This window comes from Crocodylus siamensis, chromosome 12 (assembly GCF_052110815.1).
Source record: "Crocodylus siamensis isolate JL-2025a chromosome 12, ASM5211081v1, whole genome shotgun sequence".
Classification (NCBI taxonomy): Eukaryota; Metazoa; Chordata; order Crocodylia; family Crocodylidae; genus Crocodylus; species Crocodylus siamensis.
This window is the reverse complement of record NC_143406.1, coordinates 31,245,524-31,271,811: the sequence shown is the minus strand read 5'-3', so window position 1 is coordinate 31,271,811 and position 26,288 is coordinate 31,245,524. Positions and strand designations below refer to the sequence as shown.

Genomic DNA, 26,288 nt, shown 5'->3' with positions numbered 1-26,288 from the left:
CACTATATTTGCCCTTTTCTAATCATCCAGGACCCCCTGATCACCACGAGTTTTCAAAGATGATGGCCAATGGCTCTGCAGTCACATCAGCCAACTCCTTGAGCACCCTCAGGTGCATCCCATCTGGCCTCATGAACTTGTACATGTGCAGCTTTTCTAAGTAGTCCCTAACCTGTTCCTTCATCTCTCTCTCTCTCTCTCCCTCTCCCTCTCTCTCTCTCTCTCTCCCTCTCTCTCTCTCTCTCTCTCTCTCTCTGACCTTGCCTGTGAGACAAAAAAGATAATTGAGTACTTCAGCCTTTTCTGCCTCCTCTGTTGCCTCCCCCATTCAGTAAGAGACCTGCACTTTCCCTGATCCTCCTCTTGCTACTGACATACATGTAAAAACCCTTTTTATTGCCTTTCACATCCCTTGCTAGTTGCAACTCCAGTTGTGCTGTGGCTTTCCTGACTGCATCCCTGCATGCCTGAGCAATGCTCTTGTATTCTTCCCCAGTTATTTGTCCAAGTTTCCACTTCTAAGAAGCTTCCTTTTTGTGATTTAGTTTACTGAAGAGTTCCCTGCTGAGCCAAGCTTGTCTTCTGCTATGCTTGCTTGTCTTATTGCGTCTTGGGATGGTTTGCTCCTGTATTCTCAGTAAAGCTTCTTTGAAGTATAGCCAGCTCTCCTGGACTCCTCTTCCCCTCAGTCTGGCTTCCCAGAGGATCCTGCCCATGAGTTTCCCTGAGTGAGTCAAAGTCTGCTTTTCTGAAGTCCAGGGTCCTTACTCTGCTGCTCCCCTTCCTTTCCTCAGGATCCTGAACTCGGTTATCTTGTAATCACTGCTGCCCAGGTTGCCACCCATTACTACATTCCCCACCAGTTCTTCCCTGTTTGTGAGCAGCAGGTCAAAAAGAGCATGGCCTCTAGTAACTCTCCAGCACTTGCACCAGGAAGTTGTCCCCAACTCTCTCCAAAAACTTCCCGTATTGCCTGTGCACTGCTGTATTGCCCTCCCAGCAGATGTCAGGGTGATTGAAGTCCTCCATGAGAACCAAGGCTTGTGATTGGGGAAACTTCTGCTAGCTGTTTGAAGAAAGCCTCATCCACCACTTCCTCCTGGTTTCATGGTCTATCGCAGGCCCCCACCATGATATCACCTTTGTTGCTCTCCCCTCTGACCCTAACCCAGAGACTCTCAACAGGCCTATTTCCAGCTTCATGTGCTTTATGTAAGAGAGTCATATGATTGTTCAGCATAACTCCTCTTCCTCTTCTCCCCTGCCTGTCCTTCCTGAACAGTTTGTACCCATCCATGGCAGTGCTCCAGTCATGTGAGCTATCCCACCAAGCCTTTGTTATTCCAGTCATGTCATAGTTCCGTGATTGTGCAAGGACTTTCAGTTCTTCCTGCGTGTTTCCCAGGCTCTGTTCATTTGTGTACAAGCACTTGAGGTAACTAGTTGATTGCCCTGATTTCTCAGGATGTATGACATCACCTCCCTTGTTGCCCCCTCCTGCTTGCTCTTCCTCCAGGTCTCCCACTTCCCCACTTATCTCAGGGCTTTGATCTCCATCCCCTTGCAAGCCTTAGTTTAAAGCCCTCCTCCTAGGTTAGTGAGCCTGTCTGCAAAGATACTTTTCCCTCTTTATCAGGTGAATACCATCTCTTCCCAGCACTCCTTGGAAGAACACCCTATGGTCAAAGAAGCCAAATTCTAAGTGTTTTCTGTACACTTTAAAGCAGTCCTTGCACTGAGGAACTTTCAATCTCAGTTCAGTGGTCCTAGTCATAGAGAAATGGGGCTGGAAGGACCAGAGGTCATCTAATCCAACCCCCAGCCTGAGGCTGGATCATTCCTATCCAAACCATCCCATACAACCATAATCAAACTCTATGTAAAACTACCTGTCAACTCCAGCGGGAGAATTGGCACACCACAGGTGAAGTCCCCAACCTTGGGTGTAGCCAACACCCAATGCCTCTGGGGAGGCTTGAAAACACCCTGACACACATAGCAGAAAAAAAGGGGAGTGGGGCAAGAACAACCAGAAAAGCCCAGAAATGTAAGAAATACCCCTGGTAGAACATGCATAGCTACACTTAGATCAGTGGTTCCCAATCTGTGGTATGGGTGTACCACCAGTTGTACGCAGACAACCTGTAAGTGTTTACAGATTTATTATAACAGATTTATTATATGACAAAAATTTGCTGGTGGTACTTACACTGGTATCATTTTAAATTGGCGGTGTGCAGTGTGTCAGTTTGAGAACTGCTGACCTAGATCATCCCCAACCAGTGGCTGTCGAATCACTTCTTAAACACTTCCAGTGATGGTAATTCCACCACTTCCCTAGGCAGTCTGTTCTATTGCCTCGCTATTCTCACAGTGAAGAAGTTTTTCTGGATAGCCAACTTAAATTTATGTGCTGCAACTTCAAGGCATTGGTCCACCTCCTCTCTGTAGCAAGAGAGAAAAGGTGCTTTTCCTCTTCTTTATGGCAGCCCTCCAGGTATTCGAAGAGTGCTATCATGTTCCCGCCTAAGTGCTTTTTCCTCGAGCTGAACACTCCTTGCTCCTTCAGCCTCTACTCATATAACTTGCCTACCAAGTCCTTGATCATTTTTGTTGCCTTCCTCTGGACCCTCTCTAACTTCTCCATGTCCCCTTTAAAATGTGGAGCCCCGAACTGCACACAGTACTCCAGATGAATACTATGACTCATTTTGTATTTGCACTTTTGATCATTCCTCCTGAGGTATAGCACCTTGCATTTGTCTGCATTGAACTTCATCCTGTTAGCTCTAGCCCAGCTTTTCAATCTATAGAAATCCTTCTCACATCCTCCAGTAAGTTCACAGTCCTTCCCAGTTTTGTGTCATCTGCAGACTTGCTCACGAAGCTTTCTATGCCAGCATCCAGATTGTTAATAAACACAATGAGCAGCAGCAGACCCTGTGGCTACACTGTTATCAGTACCTATGCCAGGTAGTTCAAAACTCAGATTGCTTCTCCAGACTGCCAAATTGTCATACCCAGTAAAAGTTTATACAGTACAAGACACCTCTGTGGAGAGACCCTGAATTAGCTCATGCCAACTTTGGAACTTGAACCATGATCACTACCTTAGTGTGACAAACAGGTTATTAGCCTGGGTTCAGCTTTACTCGCATGTGACAATTTTGCTTCTGGTTCCAAAGTTAGCATGTGCAGAGCTAATTTTTCATATCCTTGCACAGCACTGGCTTGTGCGGTACAAAGTCCTAGCAAGTAGGGGTGCACCAACAGATTTTTGGGGCCAATACGGATAGCTAATTTTGTTTAAGGAGCCATATTGGCTGGTACCGATTTGATTTTTGATACAGTATGGAGAGCTACTTGCAGCTGGTTAAGTCTGTTGTGGTGGAAGGGGGCGGGGGGAGAGGAGGGAAGGGGCATGGTGGGGCAGATCAAGGCCCTTACAGTGAGCGAGGGCGTGGGGCTGGGGCAGGCGCTCACTTTCTTTGCAGAGTACCGTGTCATATGCATAGTCTGCCCTTCATCTGTGACTCAGTCCCATTGTTACTGTGGAAAAGTTAACATGTGAACTTGTAATGAAAATGCACCATGCATATACACAAGGTAGTTGAATTAAGGTTGAACAGCCTTGGCTGTTCTTATATTTTGAGTGCTTGACTTTGCAATATTGATCTTATTTTCTTTTAATACATTTTAAGAGGTTTGTAGTAAAAGAAATTATAAAACTTGGAAATGGAAAAATAAGCATTTCCACATGTGGAACTGATTTAAATAGTTATCAGTAGGGGTATTGTTTTACTGCCATAGCACAATCTACCATTAAAGCTATTCCTAGCAGTGTAGGCTGTTTTCTTTTACATAGATCTGTATGTAAAAGAGGATGGTGAGATGCATACTTCACTAGCAGACTTGCTAGACAGCAAGTGAGCGTTGACTTCGGAAATCAGGTCAGGATAATTCCAGGCTCTGCAAGGGAAGTCCTCTGATGTTTCCAGTGTCATCTGGCTCTGCTTCTGTTTATTTCCTCCTCTGCTACTTTTGTCCTCCTGCCTTTTGGCTCCCCCATAGTTTTTCATCTTTTCATAGCTCCTTCTTTTACTTGCCCACATCTGTGACATCTGTTTCTTTCACTTTCTGCTTCAGTTCTTTTTTGTTTTTTTCTTGTTCTTTATCCTTAGTTCCTGTCTCCTGCTTTTGCTTTATCTCTTCTTCTGACTGCCTTTTTTTCTAAGCTTCCAACTATTTGAGTTGGTGTAATGAAAGATATCACATTTACCCAAAGAACCTTGTCTGCCTATGTCCTTGGATCAAGATGGCTACATCCTATACCCCTCTATGCTTCTACATCTGTGTCAGGTTGTTTCCTCCTGTATTCTGTTTGAGCAAAAGGATCATCAAGAACACAGGCAGAAGATCTACTTGAATTCACTTCCCTTGGTAGTTGACACATCTTCTCTAGAAATTGGGAAGAGCATGTGGAGTGCAGGCAGAAATATCTGAGACTTTTTAAGTGCTCTGACTTTAAGCGCTCCACCTTTACAGAACATGTGTTAAGTGAGATTTTTCAGAGCTTATAATGTGGCCACCATAGAGTGCTTTTTGCCATTCCTAGACATGGCAAAAAGCAAATCCCTGATACAGGACGCTTTAGATTTCAAATTCCTGCTCCAAAGCATGAGCATTAATACCATAGGGTTATAAGAATTTTTAACTCTACTATTTCCCAGTAACTTTGTTCTTGGGATGGGGAAGGAAACATATAAAACTAAAAAAAAAACCAAAACCTAGTATGGGAACGTGCTGTATAAAGCAGTGTTCCCTAAACTTTTGAAACCTAAGCTACACTCTTTTTTCTGGATTAGAATTGGCAGAACGTTTCACTCTTACACCTGAAAAGGGGAGTGGAAAAAACCAGTGGTGGCAGTGCAAACATAGTTTGCAGAAGTCTGGTCCTGGCTCAGCTCCCCAGTGGCAAAGAAACAGTGTCATGGGTGTGGGGAAAACTTTTCTTGGGGGAGACTGTCAGGATAAACAGGGGCAGGAGCCTCTCCAGTGGTGCACACAGTTGCTCTGCTCTGCATCCCTGGGAACTGGTGCAGAAGGGGTTGTAAACAAACTCCATACTGCCCTGGGAAGCTCTGGGGTGCAAGCATGGCAGGGCTGGGAAAGGGGCTGTAGGGATGTGTTGGCAAGGGCTCCCCAGAGCTTATCAAGGCAGGGATGGGGGCTTCTGGTTGTCTGTGATCAACTGGGTCTGGAAAGGGAGGGGAGAGAAGGGGAGCCCCGTATCTACCTGTCCAGTGGGCAGTAGAGCACATCACCCAGCTTCCAGCTCTATTGTGCAGCCACGTTCCCAGGGTTTGGCAGGATACAGCAGCAGCAGTTTGCAGACGTTTGATCCCGGTGATGCTGCTGCTTCTCCCAGTCCCCGTGCTCCCTGCCTGCAGTGCATATGCAGATTCCAGGTGTGTTGGTACCAGACATCTGCAAACTGCTGCCACAATGCCCCTGCCTGCACCCTGAGAATGCAGCCATGGTATGCCCTACTCTGCACCCTGTTCTGCACTCACCCTGTTCTCCCCCGGTTTAATGTACAAAAGAGAAGAAAGAAGAGTGTTGTTTTTCACAGCACACCTCTGCAACCCTCATGGCACACTCTTGTGGAATCACCAGTGTGAAGTTTGGCAGTGTTGTAGTGATTTACAGTGGTGCATGTTAGGCAGCTTTGACCATAGGCATTTGCCACAGATGCCTGTGGTAGAGCTTGACTGGTCCCTCTTAGCTCCTCCTGATTCTGAGACCCCTATCTCTTGGTCCCTAATGTTTGCTGGTGAAAGCCTCATGGCTGAACTTCAGGGAGCTGCCTTCCAGTTCAGCTCTTGCAAAAGGGACTTTTCTCCTTCGGGGGGAACAGAGTACACCCCAGATTCCTAGTAGCAAAGTAGATCGTTCCTCTGCAATAAAGACAGTTATTGGGGCAGAGGCCACCCAGACCCTGTCCCCTCCAAAGGCTTAAGCTGTCCTTTTCGCCAGTTCAGTCTCAAGCACCCCCTAAATTAGCTTAGCCATTCTCTCTCCATTCAGCATAGCCCCACACCCTGAAGTTGCTTGCTGTTCAGTCTTTTCAGATTCTCTTGAGTTCCCAGGCCAACGCTATTTTTTAAGTTGCTTCATCCATTGTGATACTTATTTCCTTCTCCATCTCTTGTTGCCTCCAGGGCATCTCCTCCAAGGGATGGGTACCAGTCCCCCTGACACATCAGTGTGGCTGTTCAGTTCTGTTGTTGCTGAAGGTACATCTTGTCTTGACCCTCACTTAAGCAGCTGTGACTCCTAACAAGGAATCTATTAAAGCTGCTTGTTATATATACAAACTAGTCAGGGAAACAGAGGCATGCAAGATTATTATAATATAAACTCATTGAAATTAGTAATATTACAGTGAAATCCAGTCTGTCACAGCATCTGTACTTCCTTGTGCCATCTGTAATTGGCATACAAATCAATAAAATGTGTTGTTTTAGTAGGGGGGCAGTGTTGGGTTTGTGGGAGGCATGTGGGGGCATGTTGGGTTTGGGGAAGTGTGAGTTGGGTTTGTAAGGAGGGGTGCACGTTGGGTTTGTGGGGGGGGGGTGTTGGGTTTATAACGGGGTGCGTGTTGGGCTTGTAAGGGGGCGTGCATTTGGGTGCATCCTGGGCTCGTAAGGGGCAATATGGGGGTGGCGTGTTGGGATTGTAAGGGTGGGGTGTGGGGCCTCCTCTCATACCCACACCTCTCTCCATATGCCTGCTCATCCTCCCACATACATCCCCCCAGTGGGACATTGCCGCTGGGAGCAGCAGCAGCAGCAAGGTACTCATGGCTTGTGGAGCCTCCCAGTGTTGCTCTGGCCAAGTTTGAGGAGCTACATGTGGTGACGGAGCAGGGCCAGGCTGGCCATCTGGCTCCATCATGCGAGGCTCCCTACGGCTCATGTACAGCTTCTAGGACTTGGATGGACCTGTGTGCCCATGGGGTGAGCCCTGCATGATGGAGCCAGCAGCCTGGCCCTTGTCCCTGCTGCCATGTGCAGCTGGCTCCCCGCTGAGCCCTGGGATCTGCATGTGGCGGCAGGGATTGGTGTCAGGTCTCTGGTTCCATCGCACAGCACTTCCTGTGGTGGCACATGGCTTTGGCTGAGTTCTGGGAGCTGCACATGAGCTGTGGGGAGCCCCATGTAATGGAGCAAGGCTGGCCCCACACTCCCACCGGCCTTGGCACCATACTTGCCATGGCCCTGTAATCTGGGCTCTGTGCTCCCACCTAGCTGCATCTTCCTCCCTGTCTGCTGCCACTTCTCTATCTGCAGCCCAGGGCACTGCAGCAGGGACAGGAGGAAGAGCCACTGGGGGCTGGTAGAGCTGAGCAGTTCCCCAGGCAGCTGCAGCACCGGTGGCAGCAGCAGCTCTGCCAGGAAGCTGTGTACACTGGCTGGGGCCAGGGCCCTCCCTCTGGTGAATGTGGCAGTGTAGCACGCTGTCCTGGCGGGGAATGGACTGGGCTTGGCCCCGTGTGGAATGTAACAAGGGCAGCTGCAGGCTGGGCCAGATGCGATTAATTGGGCGTCTGACTGTGAGCTGGATTAATTTGCCTGGCTGGTTGGATTCAGCCTGTGGGCTATATTTTGCCCATCCCTGAGATAGGACTTGGGGTTCCTTTCTTTGTTTGTGTGCAGACTCCTGCTGATTTCTGTAACAGTTCTTGCAAGAAACTTACATGACTGATAGCCTGTCAGTGTGATATAACTTAGAAGTTTTAATGGTCAAAAACAATATACAATTTCAAGTATAGATATGGATTATACACAGTATAGTAAAACATCAGAGAGAAAATATGTTACATTGGAAAAGGATTGCACTTATCTTTTGGATGGTGACAGTTCAAATCTAAATTTCAGTTTCAGAGTATTCCTCCAAATGGTGGTGTTGACTTCGATGCATACAATAATTTTAAATCAGTAACATTTGCTCTGACAGCAATGTAACAAGTAACACACTATTGGAGGATGTATGTAACTGTGAGGCTTAATTTTTGTATCCATATAACTTGGGCTTATGTACATTTTCCGGATGATAACAGAATGCATTTCCTCCCTATCTTAAAATCCGTTTGTTCTTGCAGCATTAAATGGTTAATGTTATTTTATTAAAACAGTAAGTAAACTCAGGTTTTAATCCAGTGATTTTCAACCAGTGTGTCACACCAATGTTGGCCCTGTTGTGTTTGCGAACAAGGTAAACCCAGCAGTTTCAAATAAGAATCTATAGATGTGGTCTTTCTGAGTTCTTTGCAACAAAAAAAAAAACTGTTCTATTTTTGCGTTGTCCAAAAAAAGTGAAAACTAAGGGCTGTTTTTTTTTTTTTTTCCCCCCAAGAGGTGTTTTGAGTCTGAAAAGGTTGAGAACCACTGGTTTAATCTTTACTTTTTTACCGTAGGCAAATAACTGCAGTTCCCCATAAATACATTACTTTGTAATAGCTTAGCTAACTCTAATTCTTATTCTTGCAGCCTGGAGTTCTAGGATATTTTGAGTTCAATGCTTCACCTCAGCCTCCTGGTTATTTGACATTCTTCACATCAGCATTACATTCATTAAAGAAAGGTAAAAGCTTCATCTTAAGAATTTAAGGCATCTTTAACAATAGTTTAAGCAGTGGACTATAGTTCTCATCTGGAGTATTTTGTAACTTGAGAATTATTCTTTTAGGGTGTCTCTTATTGATCAGACTGCCAAGTCTTGGATTCCTTTGTCAATAGACAGTGAATAGATCATGAACTCATTAGTGAATTAATCAAATACCAGGTCTATTTTTTATATATCATGGTCAGAGTAGCACAAAATATGTTGTGTGGATCTTTGGCCACATTCAGTAGCAGGCTAAATATCTGATCTTTGTTTTTATACTGTGCGCTAAATAATCTGGAAAGTCTGATCTGCAGTTTCTCCACTTTATTGAAGGAACAAACTATTGAACATTTCTCTTGTTATACTTCATTGTAACTTGTAACTTTTTTTTGTTATAGAAGTACTCAAAAGAAAGTATAGTATTTAAAGGTGAATTTTAAAGTAGAAAATTAAGCTAATTCATAAGTTTAAGCGCTAAATTTGTCAGATTGTAACGTCTGATTCCACAACAGATAAACATGTGAGTAGCTTGTGAGTTGTGCTTCTCACTGGAGTCATAATTGTGGTAGTGAAAGACCAGAAGTTTTGGGGTGTGTCCTGTCATAGTTTGCTAATATTGACTGCTGGCCACTTCCCCCTTTTATAATACAATCCCTCAGAAATTCAGTTTAGGACAGGCCTACAAGATCTTGCTTATTGAAAGATACCAAATGAAATAATATTTACTTCCATTTATGTGATCATGATAAACCCATGGTGTAAATAAGTTCTTTCTACGTGGATCTAACAAAAAGGAGTTGCGACATCCACCAAACTTGTAAAGTAAAGAAGTTTGACAGGGAGTGAAAAATGAGATTAAGGAACATTATCCTTTTATTTTTAAGGGAGAAAAATAAATTTTTGAGAAATGGATTTTTTTACTGTGTGACAATGTTGGATTGGTTTTGTGCGTTTTTAATAGTAGATATTCATACTAATGGATATGGTTTGACCATATAGACACAGGGCATGTTTTGTTTTTTGCCTAGTTAGAGAGAAAACTAAGGCCCCAATATGCAAGGTTCTTTGGGTAAGTGTGGAGTGGCATTTCCTAGGAACAGAAGTATTGGTGTCATAATTAGTGGTTTGTTTGCAATTGAGAGGGCCTCTTCATTTGAACCACAGGCTTTTTTTAAATTTTGAGAATTTTGCTGAGAAAATGTACACTAAGTACATTCAGTGAAATTACAGAATTTTTTTCTTAAACATATGTGATGTTTATAGCCTGAAAATATTGTAATTTAGTTTTAATGCTGTAACCCCAATAAGTTCATGCCATGTATTACAGAAGCACTAAGTAGTTCTTGTATAGCTTCTCTTACCCATGTGTTTTCATATATACCATTAACTTCCTAAACACACTTGTGAAAGATAGATATTATTTCCGTCACTTTATAGGTCAGGGACCTGAGATGTAATGAGATTACCCTAAGATAAGTTAGCTAGTGGCAAAGTTTGGCATAATTAAGACTTATTTCAGCTTTACAGTTTACACATACGTTATTTAATTTGTGTTGTGGTTGAGACCCAGTCTTTTTTATTTTATAGCGTTAATTTTCCTCCTTTAGGCTAGCAGATAATCTGTGGTAAAATGGTAGGGAAGATAAAATGTCCTATATTCCTAGTTGAGTAATTCCTTTGTTAACTGCATACAGTAGAACTTTGTCATGCTATGGAATTTATACTGAAGTATAACATTTCAGCTGTCATCTTAAAATGTTAATCTATGAAGTATGTATGGTACTGGTGAGAAGGCGTAGGAGGGAAAAGCCAAGTATTGCTCTAGGAGGCATAATTAGCAATTTTAACACACTGGGCAGAGCCAGGGAATTTAAAGAAGGGATTGTTCTTAGCACAGGGGAGCAGGTGGTGATGGGGAGGGCAGAGTCTTACCTGACACATCAGGGGCTCACCCAGAGGTGTATCTAGAAAGTTTTGTGCCATGGGACAGGAGGGAATAGCCAATGCTGCAGGAAGAGATGTTTGTATAATCAACATCTATGGGGTTAATGCAGGAACTGCCACCAGATCTTACGTTGAATAACACTATAAGGTCCTTAATTTGGCAGTGAAAAAGTGGATGCGACTGGGTTGATACCCTGGCTGTTGGCCATGAGGATGCTTTTCCCACAGCAACAGTGTTTCCCAGGAGGGAAGAAGAGTGAGGTCGACAAGGGGATTCCTGCCACCATTCCTTGTAGCTGGAGCCAGCCCCTGCCACCATTCCAGTGCTTCCCCATTAATCAGCACCCTGGGCTTGTGGGTCACTCTTCCTTAGTTATGCTACTCATTGCTCTGTGGTTTGAAATACTAGTTTAGGAATTAATTCTAGAAGAAGCATTGAAGTCCATTGTAGTTGTAGGTGCTCAGCATCCGTGAAGTGGCTTAAAGAGGTGAATTATGAGCAGGGATTCAGGTTTTCAGTTTGCTGCAGACAAGCATGGATTTTTCCTGTAAAGAAGAAAAATGTGGTTTCCCCTTGCAGGCTGGCAGTTCCAGCCTGCAAGGGGCTGTTTGGGGCTAGTGGGGAATGGGAGGAGGGTGATCACAGGCAGAAGCTGCCACATGCATATGTGTGTGTATACATGCACATGGCAGCCAGGCAGCATGGTGGAGAGCAGCTCCTGCAGTTCCCCACAAGTAAGTCTATGGTGGGGCATAGGTGATGTGTTGGGGGGTAGAGGGGGCATAAGCAAAGAATCAGGGGGACATGAGGGCACGTGCCCCTCCAGATTTGTGTGCCCACAGTGGGCCTATGGTTGCAGTCTGACCAGACCAGCATGGGCAGAAGCCCCCTCCATAGCCCAGTGGGCAAGACCCAGTGTGGGAGGGTGGAGCAGGGCAGTGAGACTCGTTACCATCATTGCCAGGACCCCCACACTAGATGTGCCACAAGCAGTACGAGGAGTAACAGACTGGGGTGGGGCCATGCTGCCCTCACCACCTCCTGCCACCAGTCACTTGCACACTGGGCCACGGCTGTACCTTGCTGCCACGACCTGGCTGTTTCTGCTGCTCCTCTCAGGCTGCGGCTCTAACCCACAGGGAAGGTAGGGTGACAGGGGCAGTGCAGGTGGCCCGAGGGCAATGGCAGTGGTGATGGTGGTGGGGTAGAGCTGTGGTCTGGCCCACAAGTGGCTGGCACTGGGTGGAGGTGAGGGCAGCGTGGCCCCCCATTCCCTGGCCCATTATTCCTTGCCCTGCTGGTAGTGCGACTGGCAAGGGCAAGTCGCCAGCGGCCCTGCTCTACCTTGCAGTTTTGGGTTCCACCAACTGGGCCATGGAGGCAGCTCCTGCCTGTGCTAGTCCAGCCAGGCTGCAGCCCCATGCCCACAGTGAATGCAGAAATCTGTGGGGGGGGTACGTGCCCTCCCATGTTCCCCTGATGACCCCTATGCCTCTCTTCCCCCCCTCACCCCCATAGACTTGTGATAGAGAAGTTAATAGTCTTGCTGCTTAGTTGGTAGGTATTAATTGTTTCAGCTTTTGCTAGAGACCCTTTGGATGTGTACATACTTCCTCTGGCCCCCAGTATTGAGGTAATAACAGTATAGTAAAAGCTTAAATACCTGGGTTTCATATTCTCCATGAAAACCTTCAATGACAAGTGACAATAGTGCATGGAATTGTATCCATGAAGGGTGAACTTGGAAAGCTTAAAAAAAAAAAATCCCACCCAAAGCTGTTTCATTTGTAAAAGTTCAAAGCAAGTTTCTCTGGACACAGAGATGAAGGGTGGAGCTAAAGCTATAGTTGGCCACTCTCTACTAGTGTCCTATGGATGCAGATTTCACCCTGAGTTCCTTTGCTCAGTAGTTGTTGAGTGTCTTCACTTCTTGTCCACCATTTCAGCAATGAAATTCTTGAACAGGGGTAGAAAGAATCTCTCCAAGGATGAGTCAAGACATGGGTCACCTGTTTCCTAAGGAACTAAATCTTGAAAAGACTTTCTAAAGTTCCCCAGCATCATTCACTAAGATAGTCCCAGTGGCACCACTAAATCTGTAGACTAGATCTCTCTTTGATTTGTTTCCTGGAACCTTAGTGCTGACTACCTCTAACACTTTGGTATCTGTTGTCTTAGTATTCAAAACAAAAAAGGTACTGAGTAATTAGGGTAGGAGGGTCATCTTTCCTGGAGATGCTGAGGTGGGTAATACCAAAGACGCTAATGAATTGTTATGCAAGAGGTGTTTCTGGTACCAAACTACTACAGAACTTGTTGATTCCCAGAGTAGATGTCTGTTGTAACTGGACTTCACTTTTGGATCCCATGTGCTTTTGAGCCAACTGGATCTGGACAGTGTTGTCATTGTTTCTAATGTTGGAGCAGGCATGTTCCTGGGCGCACACCTCTTGCCTGGCTCTACTTCCTTGGCAGTATGGAATGTCACAAACTAAATAGTCTAGGTCCTAACACTGAAATGTACAGCCATCCCAAGCCTCCCTAGCTGCCTCTTCCCTGGGCCCAAAGTCTGCCTCCACAGGTGCTCTGTTTTATATCTTTAGGGAATGTGTAGTTGGCAAATAGATTTTGTACAGAAATTTCTAAAATCCCTGTAACTTATCAAAATATACAAGAGAGGTCTTTAGATTTAACACTAAATACCTAAACATTCTTTCTCCTTTCTTTAGAGGCTGTTTGCCCCTTGTGATCTTCTAGGTCTAATCTGTGTGATGAACTGGGACAACTAGTTTACTTTAACCTGTCTTGTATTTAAGGGTAATGAACTTTTTCATTGCAGAATAGATGAAGCCTCAGATATATATTAGACTCCAGGGCAGCCCTTTAATTCTCTGGTTTTGCATGTTCCATCCCCAAGAAGATAGCATGCACAATAATCTTCCTTTAGGCCAGTGGTTCCCAAATTCTGACAGATTGTGCACCACCAGTTTAAAACTATACAACCTTAAATACCACCGGCAAATTATTGTTATATAAAGTAATTATAATAAATCTGTTAACGCGTACCACTGCCAGGTGGTTTGCATATCACTGGTGGTATGTGTACCACAGGTTGAAAACCACTGGGCAGTGTCTGTCTGTCAATTTTACATGCTGTCTCAGAAGACGTCAGAGCCATTGAGAAATAAATAGAGATTCCAGTGATGATGATCTTGCAAGGGCTTTTTCCTCTCTTGCCTCACATTTGTGTCTTTTATTAGATAGCAGATTTGATTCAGATGTCAAGATTTGAGAGAATAACCATAAGATTTCTGACACTCATTCCCTGATTACTGTACTTATTATTTTGGGGAATCTTAAAAGAGTATGTACAGTAATCAAGGAGCTTATTTACCATCCGTCATGTGGTTCTGAAGGTTAAAGATGAATAGAATAACCCGGCTTACATTTCTCTCTCATCTACAAGGTCGATTTCTCATTTGTCTTCAGCAAGCCTTTTTATGAGATGCCATTAAAATAAGAGTTAAGCACGCCCTCAAGTTCTGGAATAGAGATTCTCATTCTTGTTTCCTCATCCCAAAGAAGAAAATGGGTTGGTGGGGTGATTTCCCATTCTGAACCTGCAATTTCTTAACAAAGTAATCTGCCATTTCAGGTTCAGGATGATGAGGCTAACCTCCATAATTCCCTTTGGTCACACTCCTGACATGAAAGTTATCTGGTACTGGCTACTGGGGATGACCTAATCAGTGACCTAGTGATTGATGGGAAGCCAGGTGTCGGTGACCATGAGCTGATCACCTTCACCATCCACCATAAAGCTGGCAAGTCAGTCAGCAACACGGAAGTCCTCTACTTCAGGAAAGCTGATTTTGACAAGCTCAAGAGGCTTGTCAGTGAGGCCCTAAGGGACCACAAACCCAGGGGGAGGGGAGTCCAGGAAGAGTGGTTGGTTCTCAAGGGAACGATCCTCAATGCACAAGCTAATTCAATTCCATCTTGGAGGAAAGGCAGCAAGAGGGCACAGCAGCCCCCCCCCCCGGCTCTCCAGGGATCTAGCAGACCTCCTGAAGCTAAAAAGAAAGACCTACAAAGGATGGAGGATGGGATTCACCTCCAAGGAGGAATATTCTGCACTGGTCCAGTCCTGCAGGGAGCAAACCAGGAAAGCCAAGGCTGCAACTGAACTCCAACTAGCTTTGAGCATCAAGGACAATAAAAAGTCCTTTTTCAGATATGTGGGGAGCCAGAGGAAAAGCAAGGGCAACACAGGACCCTTGCTGAACCAGATGGGACAACTGACACCCAGGAGAAAGCCAACCTATTAAATGGGTACTTTGTGTCGGTCTTTCATCAGTCCCATGGGACACCCATGCCCGCTACGGGACAAGGAGGTCTGGGTGAGGGAGATGCCCTGCCCTCCATTAATGCTGACCTCATGAAGGAATATCTTGAGAAGCTGGATACCTTCAAGTCAGCTGGCCCTGACAATCTGCACCCCAGGGTACTCAAGGAGCTGGCGAGTGTCATAGCCCAGCCTCTGGCACAGTTCTTTGAGACCTCCTGGTGCTCTGGTGAAGCGCCCGAAGACTGGAAGAAGGCCAATGTGGTGTCTATCTTCAAGAAACGGAGGAAAGTGGATCTGACAAACTATAGGCCCATTACCCTGGCTTCTATCCCGCAGAAGATCTTAGAAAAGTTTATTGCAGAGGCCATCCTTAACGGACTGTCCGATGCCAACATCCTGAGGGATAGCCAGCACGGGTTTGTTGTGGGTAGGTCTTGCTTCACCAATCTCATTTCCTTTTATGACCAGGTGACCTATCACCTGGACAAGGGAGAAGAGATTGATGTCATATATCTTGACTTCAAAAAAGCCTTTAATCTGGTATCCGATGATCACCTCTTGGCCAAACTGGCCAATTGTGGCCTTGGGTCTACCATGATCCACTGGCTGGGAAATTGGCTCCATGGTTGACAGAAGTCAATTGTCATGGTGCCCTGTGACCATTGGGGTACCCTGAGGCTCTGTCTAACATGGAGAACAAAGTTTGTAAGGTTAATAATTCATTCTCTCTCATTACAACCTGCTTTTCGTCACTTTTTTTATTTAGCTTATTACAAGTATTACAAAATGTTGAATGAATATTGAAAAATATACTTATGTACTCATCTTTTTCAGTGTCCTAGCAATAAATTGTAAAATATTACTTTTAAATAGCATACAGCAATATAAGAGAAGTTTTATTAACTTGCAGAACCCTCATCTAAAAGGTGAATCTTTTGTTCTGTTTGGATTTTGTATATGGGTGTGCATTTGTGCATATGTGTACACACGCATACTACCTATGGCAGACTTGAATTTGATCATTTTATTTTTTGATGCACATAATAGTTTTTGTGGCTTTATTTCACTTGCAGTGCTGTGTGTATCTGTGTATGTTTGTATAATGCAATTAATTATCACTTAGAGTATCTACAAAATATTTTAAAACACATGCACATATATTAGAACTTGCATAAAATGTAACATATTGGAACATCAAACCTACATAACTGTTTGCAACTCTGTTTTGAGCATTAACAGTATTGTACAAACATAACTTGACAACATTCCTGTAAAAGCATAAATGATACTTATATCCATTTTATGGATGAATAAATTGAGTAACAGAAGATTCAAAAGATGTAGTTGAAATACTATTTATTTTGGAACAGTCCTTCACTGGATTTGTTGTTTTAAAACCTAGTACTAGAAGTGGATAAGGCAGGTGCTAATCTTAAGTTTTTCCATCAGCTGGTCAAAGGACAGTGATTGGTTCAGGCTTATTTCTGAAAGAGATGAATAATTGATAACAAGGCAGTTGTATTTGTAATAGCCTTTGTTAGTTTCCATCAGCACTTTCCTGTTTAGTAGTACGTTCCTGAAAGACATGCCAATACTTCTGTCTTACTGCCACTTAACTCTTACAAAAGCACAAAGAAACTGAACTAAGTAGCTAACTGTATGAGATTTGATCTTTGTCTGCCTTGCAGTGCCTGATGTGCATTCCTCTTCTATTTGTTGGAAGAAGATTGCGTTAATGGGCAAGTAGCAGTTCCTTGATTATTTCTGTCTCTTCTTTAACAAGTACTTTTGAAGTTGAATTTAGTAAGATGCAGTTTTTTCTATACATGGACAATTATTATTATTTTTTTTAATCCCTCTATTGTACCATGCAGTGGTGTAACTGTGAGTGGGCAGGCAGACCAGGAGCCCTGGGTACTGCCTGAGGAAAATGCTGGGATGGTTCTGACTCCAATTTTGGAAGTAGCTGGAAGTTCACTGCTTTTGGAGGGGGCTGTCACCTCTTTTTTTTTTTTTCAAGTGATTAAATGGTCACTTGACACCCATGCAGTAGCAAAAAAGGGTGACAGCTGCAGCAGTGAAACTCTGGTTGCTGCTCCTGTACTGTGCACCATCACAACTATGTCTCTGGTACTACTTAAGCGAGAGATCTTGAGTCTGTGGTTGGGGTTTGCTCTGAACCACTACTTTGCTTACCTCAAACCTGGTGTCAGAATGTTAATAAATTCACTGGGAAATGTGTAACATGGAAATAGAATTGACTGTCTAATGTGGTAAGTATTTTTGAGGCAAATTTTTTCTTTAAATTTGTGATCTGTAAATCTCGACTTCATGTGCATAATTTTAGGTGCCGACTGCTTTTATTAAAATCAGGCTTTTAATCTGGCAGCCCTTTATCCAGACTAAAGGGCTGAGCTCCATTACCTCTTTTTTTTTAAATCACAGCTCTTTTGTTCAGTCTAGTTGGCTAATTCTTCACACGTGCAGACTTTTCACTAACATAAATAGAAATAAAATACTGAAGAAACGTTGCGTATCTCAGTAAATTGCATATCAATATATAGTATATTGATATCTATGTTTATTGGATCATATACATGCATGCATACCCACACACACTTAATTTAATTATGAAGAGCCAATGTTTACAGAAAAATCTGCAAACGTATCTTATGATGGAGTCTGTATGTAACTGAGTTCCCAAAAAGTAAAGGATGGGATTCATTCAGCACTTTCCTCTTTGCCGCCTCCACTAGTAGTGGTACACTGACCAAATTAGAGCTTTACTCCAAAGGTTGGATTCTCTAGGAATACAAAATTAATTGCCTGGTTCAGGGAAATCCATTTTGCAACATGCATCTAACCTTATGTTGATTTGAGTTATACAGCAGTTAAGATCTGAATTAAAATTTTTGTCCTGTAATTTGCTAATAAATGGCTCATTGTGCTGAATAAGATCATGGTAAATCAGTCTTCCAAGCTACAAGTACATATATTATTAAATCACTTGTATCCAGCAATATTTGTAATCTCAGACATGGGGGAGAGGGCATATATAAATTGCAACACAATATAAAGAGGAAAACCATAATTGGGAACGGAGCAAATGTTAGTGCTAATATTTAACAGACTGTTGTTGGGTTCCTTCAGCTACTTACGGTTCTTGTTTGGTGTATTCCACGGTTTGACTGTCTGATGCTGTAAAATGTGTAATTTAAAAGTTGACTTGGAAATAGGTCTCTTGGGTGTTTTAAGTGAATATCTTGTGATTCTTAAAATCATCTTCCTGCATTCCTCTGAAATAAGGCTTATATCTGATGGGAGTTTCCAGAAACTTATTGATAGTAGTGCTTCATCATAATGCAGGTCAAATTACATTTTTTTTGCATCATTGCTATTACTGCTATATAATTGTTACAGGAAGTTGCTATAAAATTGTAATTTAAATATATTCTTGCTTCAGATCCTGGATTTTGAAAGACCTATTTCATGAGAAATGCAGTGCACTCAGCTGAAATATTTTTAATGAAACTATTTGTTGTTAATATTGCTGACTTAAAACAATTGAAATTTCCTTGTAATGCAGTAGTAAACAAAAAAATCTGGTATAAGAGTTGAGCAAATATGGGCAATATTTGCTGTTAAGGTATCAGACTCTATAGAATATATGCAATTAAGACATTAATTGTATATAATTACTCAGTATAAATTGTTTTCTCAAATGTTTTTTGTGCATACCGCAATTAAGAATTTTTTTATGTTCATAAAATTACCTTTAATGTAAGTCTCCTTCAGATTCCATTCCTGTATCATTTTTGCACACACAGTATAAATGATTAATTTCTAATCTGTAATGTAGTAATCTAAAACATAGAAAAGTACATTATTAAAGGCCTGGAATGTTGGTTCATGGAAATGTAGTAGAATAAAATGTTATTGTGAAAATCTACCAAATAACAGGATTTCAGTAGATTTCAGTTGTGAGTTACTTGAGGAGCAGTTTTACTGAAAAAGTGAAGGCTCACTCCTGCACTTCCGTTGCATGACATGAATTGATAAGGCCTTTCACTGATACAAGGGGCAGGCATTCATTTCTAGAATGCCTAGTACAGCTGACCTTCTTGACAGGGCTTTAAACTGAGACGGCTGGAGGTCGGGCGGTCTACTAACGGTTTTAGCCCAGGTCATGTCAGCTGCGCTACCAATAACTTGGGCAGCCCAAAGGCGACAGCTTAAAAAAAAGGTCCCGCTAAACCCCTCGGGGAAGCACTGGGCATCATATGGCAGACTTAAATGCCTGTACACAAATGCCAGGAGCTTGGGAAATAAGCATGAGGACCTGGCCCTTCTCCTATGTGACAATGACTATGGTGGGGCTTTACCTATGATTGGTTGGTTACAGTAGAGAGTTACACTGTGTATAGGAGAGACTGTGTAGGGAAGAGAGGTGCAGGTGTTGTTCTCTGTGTCAAAGATCAGCTTGCCTCCCTGCAGATTAAAACAGGAATGGTGCTTTGAGACCCTCTGGGTCAAGATATGAGGAGAACATGGGGAGGGTGACTTACTCCTAGGAGTCTGTTTGTAGATTTCCCCCCCCAACAAGAGGAAGACTTAATCAGGAATTCATTAGGGAACTGGTCGAAGCCTCATGCTCCCGATGCTTGATCATCATGGGGGACTTCAACTTCCCAGACATCTCTTGGGCTGACCCCCATCTGTAGAAGGCATTAGGGGGCACAGCAGCAGCTTTACTTCTCCCAGTCCCCAAGATGAGTTGAACCATGCAGATATGCCCTTATGCCATCCACAGATTAGGGTTATTTGCCTGTGGAAGGTGTGGGAGAAGCATGCAGTTGTTTGATCTGGCGGGGGAGAAGAGAGATCTTCCTGTTTGGAAGCACTCTTCCCCGCCCCCCCCCCCCCCCCCCCCCCCCCCCCCCGGAAGAACAAGTATTTCTGTGGAAAAACTCTTAAATGGTTGTATGTTTTCTTTCTTTACTGGAATAAAATCATTTTTCCTGGCCTGTTCATCTACCAAAAGTATGATATCTGGCATTCCTAGATCGACTTTTATAATCTTAAAGAACTTTTGCCCCAGATACTTACTACATTTCTCTACTAATTGTCTATTACCTGTTGTTCTGGCTGTTTTTTATTCTTCTAAATATTTTGTGGGTTTTTGTTTTTGTTTTTTTCAAATGATCCCTTTTAATACTTGTCTCCTAGCACTATGTATTGTGCACATGAATAAATCTTTACATTTTATTTTTCCTTTTGCATCATTTGTTTTGTTGTTGTTTGTGTCCCTGCCCCCCACCCTTTTTAATGTTTTTTTATTAGCTACTTAAACTTTAACTGGGGTTCTGTTTTTTACGGAATAACTTTGTATAATTTAAATGTGAAAATATTTGTTTAATTTTTGTTATTGTTAACAATAAAGACTCTTAAATGAGCACCCAAAAGATGAGCAAAAACAGGATGTTTAGTAAAAGCAAGCACCATGGGACCTGCTTGGCGTCTCTGGCATCCCACTTGCTCCAGGAAGCAGGTAGGGAAGTGGCAGGGGAGCTGTGGCTCAATACAAGTGCAGCGTGTAGGGCTGAGGCTTATCGAAGGGCAGAGCCTCCACCCACAGGGACAGAAGCAGCCCAGGAATCAGGTAGGCATGGTCTGGGTGTGAGAGAGGGTGTGAAGACACCCCCCCCCCCCCCCCACGCACACACACACACACACGCTTCCCTCCATGGTGCACAGCTGCTAAAGCTGGTAGTAGTAGCAGCAGCAGGTGCTTGTGCCTGGTGCAAGTGCTGCTGCTGGGCTGCACATAAGGGAGCTCCTATTGCACAGGGATTCCCCACCCTGTACAGGCAGCTTCTGCACTTGCGTCCTCCAAGTGCTGGAGCCAGCTGCCTTCGCCGCTCCCTGCCATGGAGGTCGCAGGACTCCATCGGAAGTAGAGGAGAGCCCTGGCCCCTGCTTCCCTGCGGAGTCCAGGACCTGTTCAGCAGGGAGCGGCAAAGGCAGCTGGCTCCAGCATGTGGAGCTTCCTTCCAGTGGTGCATGAGTGAGGAAGCTGCCCAGGCGTGGTGGGGAGCCCTGGTGATAAAGGCAGCCCAGCTGAGCTGTGCTCCTTGCTGTGATGTGCAGCTCTGGCTGGAGCCATGTGGCACCAGGCTGCAGTGCCTGTGCCAGACACAAGCACCCGTGTCTGATGTTCTGTGCTGTTGCCGCCACCTGTGGGGGCTGTGCGCCATGGGAGTGCGGGGGGAGGGTCTTTGCACCCTCATACCCCGACACCCTGCCCCTACAGCCCCCTACATATACACACCCTGCCAACATACCCTATTGCCCCCACACACACACACAGCCACACCCCCTCAAACCTCTCCCACACCTCACTGTACTCGCACATGCATCCCACACCCCACTGTACATGCACACGCACTCGCACACACCCCTCCACACAACAATTCTGAGACTTATTTTGAGCTATTATGCAATCATTTCTATATATAGTAAGCAAACACAAGGCATGACAAAATATTTTTTGTAATAAAATTAAATAGGTGTTTGACTTCTAGTATATATGATATGTTTTTTCTGGTCCCCCTTCCAAAAGCAGTATTTCTGGGGGGGCATGGGGAGGAACTTCTGGTGGCAAAGGTCAGGGGTTAAAGGGCAGGACTTGCAGTCCCAAGATGGCAACCAGGGGGCAGGGCCACTGTTGAGGTGTGGGGCTACCCATGCAGTCCTCGAAAGCTCACCAAACCTTGGTAAGTGGGCCTCCAGCCTAAATAATTGCCCTCTCCTCTCTTAGGTAGATATCAACATTATTAACATCAGCATTTTTGTTAGGCACTTGACTTTGTAGGTTTTATTATTTTAATTTTAAAAAGAATAAGGAAGAATGCTTGAGAGAGTTTGTTGTTTCTCAAGAACAGATCATTAATCACAGGAAAAACACACTTGTGAATAATTTCTAGAATAATTGTCCAAATAACTGTAAATTGCTAAAAAAAAACCCTTATTTTTCATATTTTTGGTGATGTTCTGCATGAGCTATTGATAATGTCAACTATTAGTAGTGCATTCAGATGTACTACTAATAATTGCTGAGTTTTTTCCTTGGAGTCTCAGCAGAGACTCCCTATGCCTGAAGAAGGGTGACTGTGCCCAAAAGCTTGCCAAGAACTTTTTTCCATCTACTTATTTGATCTAATAAAAGATATCACATCTACTCGAAGAAACTTGCCTACTAATAGTTGACATTATCAAAAGCTCATGCAGAGCATCACCAAAAAGTGGTATTACTTTGTACTTTAAAACCATGCATTTGTAAGGAATTCCACTTAATGCTTGAATTTGATTTGTGTACTGTATCAGAAGCATGCACTTTTTATATTCATATTTTTGTTTTGAATCAAACAAGAAGCTAAACACAACAAATAGGACATGGTGAGCATGGAATAGCCCCAGGAATCAAAACAGTGAGCATTGATATGAGCTTACGTAATTTAGAGAGTTTTCAGTCTTGTGCAAGTTTAACTTCAAGCTTTGTACTTACCTGTCTCTTACCAAGTATGGAAGTCATTCTGCGTTTTCTGCGGCGCACAATGTTCTGGTAGCATTATTTATTCTGGAAGCGAATACTGCAGATCTAATATATTTTAGGGTATAGCAGTTAGTAAGAAGTACCAATTAAACAGATTTAGTAAAACAAAAAACTGGTTATTTACCCTCTAAATGCAGGGAGAGTGTTTTGGTAGAGATGGTACTCTAAGTTAAATTAAGTTTGGTGGTAGTTTAGTATAATAATTGTTTTATGGTTTTTTTTGTTTTTTTGTTTTTAACTGTCATTGTGCTTTTATGTTCAGAGTTGCTGTGTAGATACATTTTGGACCATTAATTGTCAAAGTATTTACATGTACCTGATGCAGTTCACCATTCTGAAAAAACAGGCAATTTAATGCATTTAAAATGACAATAATTAGGTCTTTATACTCATTCTAACTTACATGCTTTAAAAAAATGTAGCGCTTGTAATTTAGTATATAAAGTTCAGCAGTCCCAAGCATCTAAGTCTCACTCACTAAAAGGCCACTTTTTTTAGTTGTAATAGTATGCTTGTCAATTGTGCATGTCACTTGTGAGTTAGTCCAAGAATCAGCTGTGCTACAAAATTATTACATATAACTTTAATGTTTTAAAACAGTGGTACTAGCCCATAGGGGTCCCCATGGGTTGGGGAGGGAGAGCAGGGGCAGTTAATACTGCCACCCCCTCCCCTGCTACCAAATTATTAGGCCCCGTAAGGCTGGATTGGGCCTGGGCCTGGGCCTGCTCCTCCTCAGCTGTACCTTCCAACCCCACTTGTGCGGTGGGATTGGGGCCAAGCTGTGTCTCTGCACCCCTGTGTGGCTGCATCGGGGCCAGGCTGAGCCATTGCCACACAGCTGGATTGGACCTGGTCCCCCCTGCACCCTCCACACAGTTGGATTAGGACTAGGACACCTGTGCAGCTGGAGTGGGTCCAGGTCCTGGCTGCCCTGTGTCTGGATCAGGCCCACTTGCCCAGACTGGCCTGTGGACAGGCTGGGCACCAGTCATCCAGTCCATGGGGCAAAAAGGTTGGGCAGTGGTGTTTTAAAACATTGTACCTAGTTTAATATGTGGGCTATCTGCATGGAAGTTTCTTTACAACAACATCTATAAATAACTTTCTCTATTACCATCCATCTTGTGTATGTTACACAAGCACAGAGTTGGAAGTAAAACAGTAATATTCTGATTAGTTAGCATTTTACACTTGGTTTTGATTAACTGCACAAGTAATTCAAAATTGTTATGTTGTAGCAACAGTTGCAGGCTAGAACTATGAATTGTATCACTTTTCCTTTGGAACTATGAATTGCATCATCTTTGCCTTTTAAGTGACTATTGTACTTTCAACACTATATACTAAACTGTCTCGCATTAGAAAATGTAAATCTGAAAAGCTGATAGAGAGCATATTATAAATCTACACAAAATAATTTTGTTTGATAACCCAGTACCTTCAGGAAAAGCATTCCTTTAATTTAAACCAGTGGCGCTCAACCTTTTTCCCTGGCAGAGTGGATAGGCCATGCCTGGTCCGACTGCAGGCTGCATGATGGTTCTGAACTAGTGCCTAGGGCTGGTGTGATCTCGCCATGCAGAGAGGCTGGTGGGGGCAGCCCAGCCCTGCAGGAGTGGAGGATGGGGAGAAGACTTTTCTCAGCCCTGCAGGAAGTGGGGTGTGGGAATTGTGACCCAGTTGGGGGTGGGGGAGGTAGGAGCGTGTCTCAGTCCTGCAGGGTAGAGAGAGATGGTGTGACCCAGCTCTATCGGGAGGGGGGGGGAGGGGTCTAACCCAGTCCCAGCTTGCCTCGCGTGGCCTGACCCAGTCCCAACCTAGCCCTGTGTGGAGGTAAGGGGGCATAGCTTGGCCCTACATGGGGAAGGGGGCCTGGCCAGGCCCCAACCTGGGCTCATGGAGTAAAGGGGGTGCATCCTGGCTCCAACTGGGCACACAGGGCTTGGGGTTTGGTAATTTGGCAGGGGGACAGTGGCTCTTTTAATGGCCACCACTCCCCTGCTGCCAAATATCCTGGGCTGGGGCCGGGGGGGGGCCCTTTGGGCCAGATGAGATGGCTAGTAGGCTGGAGGTTGAGCACCCCTGACTTAAACCATAAATGATTTGAAAATGAACAAAAGATGAATTGGTCAATAAGTATTTGTCTTAAAGGTGTTATAATGTTTGAGTTTACACATGGATAATGATGGGAAAATTGGGATAAAACATAACCAGTTTAAAGTTGTTATGAGTTAAAGAAAATATATTGTTAAAATATTATAAACTAAAGGCACATAACTCTTTATTTTCACCTTCTAAGATGTTTCAAATGCTAGGATTTAAAGGATGGCATGACTTGATATTTTCCAGATGATTTAACAGGATAGAAACACAGTCCAGTGGCATAGCAGTACATTTATATTCAAATCTGCCCTTAGTTTTATAGTAAGTATAGTTCTTGCTGATTTCCAGAAGGTCACCTTGTGTTCTGTAACTGAGAACAGAACTGGCTCTTTGTTCACCGTTTTTATATTTATGATGCATAGATAAGAACCCAGAATACCTCTTTACTATGGGCTTTTATTCTCCTTTCATTCTGAAGGAATTTTATTTGCAAATAAGCTTTGCAATTGCATAGTTTGACTTTAGTCATCAGATTTTATTGGGGAGTGTGTTTTCTCAACATAAATGAAAGGTGGTTTAGATGATCATTTGTTTCCATCCATACTTTCTATCTAGAAGATATGTTATATCTGAACTGCTGTTAATCTTTAGTAATGATGATTTGTGTTTTATCTCCATGAGGAATTGGTAACAGATTTCCCCTAAAGTTTTGCTTTTCATTCACCTTTTAAAAGGCAAAATTTACCTTAATGGAGAGACTTCTTTGCTTTAGACTTTTTTCCCTTTTAAATCTCTTTTGTTGATTAAGTGGAGAGAACCCCTTCTACTAGCTTTATTAATGGTCTGGCTTATTTGCCCAAAACGGGGTTTCAGATTTCTGTAACAGCTTGGAGTACTTCCCTTCTTTAGTTATGTTCCCCTAGTTCATTGGTGTGAGGCCCTTTTTGTCTGTGGTGCTGGATGGGCGGTGTCTAGTCCCTCTGCAAGCCAGATCCAGCCCAGACACCCAATCTGACCATGGGGGCATAGTGGAGCCCCATCTAGCTATGTGGAGGGAGGATGGTGGCTTGGCTTATTCCCAGACTGGCTTTGTGGAAGAGCAGGGGACATGGCCTGGGCCCATGGGAGGAAGGGGAAATGGCTCAGATCTGCAAGGGGAAGGGGTATAGCTCGGCCCCAACTTGGCTGACTTGAGGGAAGAGGTATGGCCTAGCTCCAGTCTGGCTGTGCAGGGCAAGGTTCATGGCCCAGCTCAGACCCACAGGGTGGAGATTGAGATTTTGGCAGCAGGGAGGGGTGGCAGTATTAACTGCTACTGCTTCCTTGACACCAAATTTACTAATCCTTGGGGAACCCCATGGGCTTTATTCTAATGCTCTGAAGGGCACATCTGCCCAACAGGCTGGAGGTTGAACAACTCTACTGTAGTTGATCATGTAAAATATTTGTATGTTGTAGATGACCAGTTTTGCTAGTCTTAGTTGTTTTAACAAAATATTTAGTGCTTCTGGCTGTGTTTGGTCCATGGTCTCATATAGAAGATTGTCATGCTGTGAATACAAGATCTTGTCATGACCTTTGAAAACCATCCTTAGAAGTCTTTGTTA

General features: G+C 43.7%; 1 protein-coding gene across 3 annotated transcripts in view; it reads left to right on the top strand.

Moving 5' to 3' along the window:
- Nucleotides 1-26,288, top strand: part of TXNDC11 (thioredoxin domain containing 11) — a 111,671-nt gene that overhangs the window by 27,812 nt on the left and 57,571 nt on the right. For all 3 annotated transcript variants that reach the window (XM_090024801.1, XM_090024800.1, XM_090024802.1), the window contains one exon: nucleotides 8,553-8,646. In XM_090024801.1, the coding sequence (XP_089880927.1) occupies nucleotides 8,553-8,646 (94 nt within the window). The remainder of the gene's footprint in view (nucleotides 1-8,552; nucleotides 8,647-26,288) is intronic.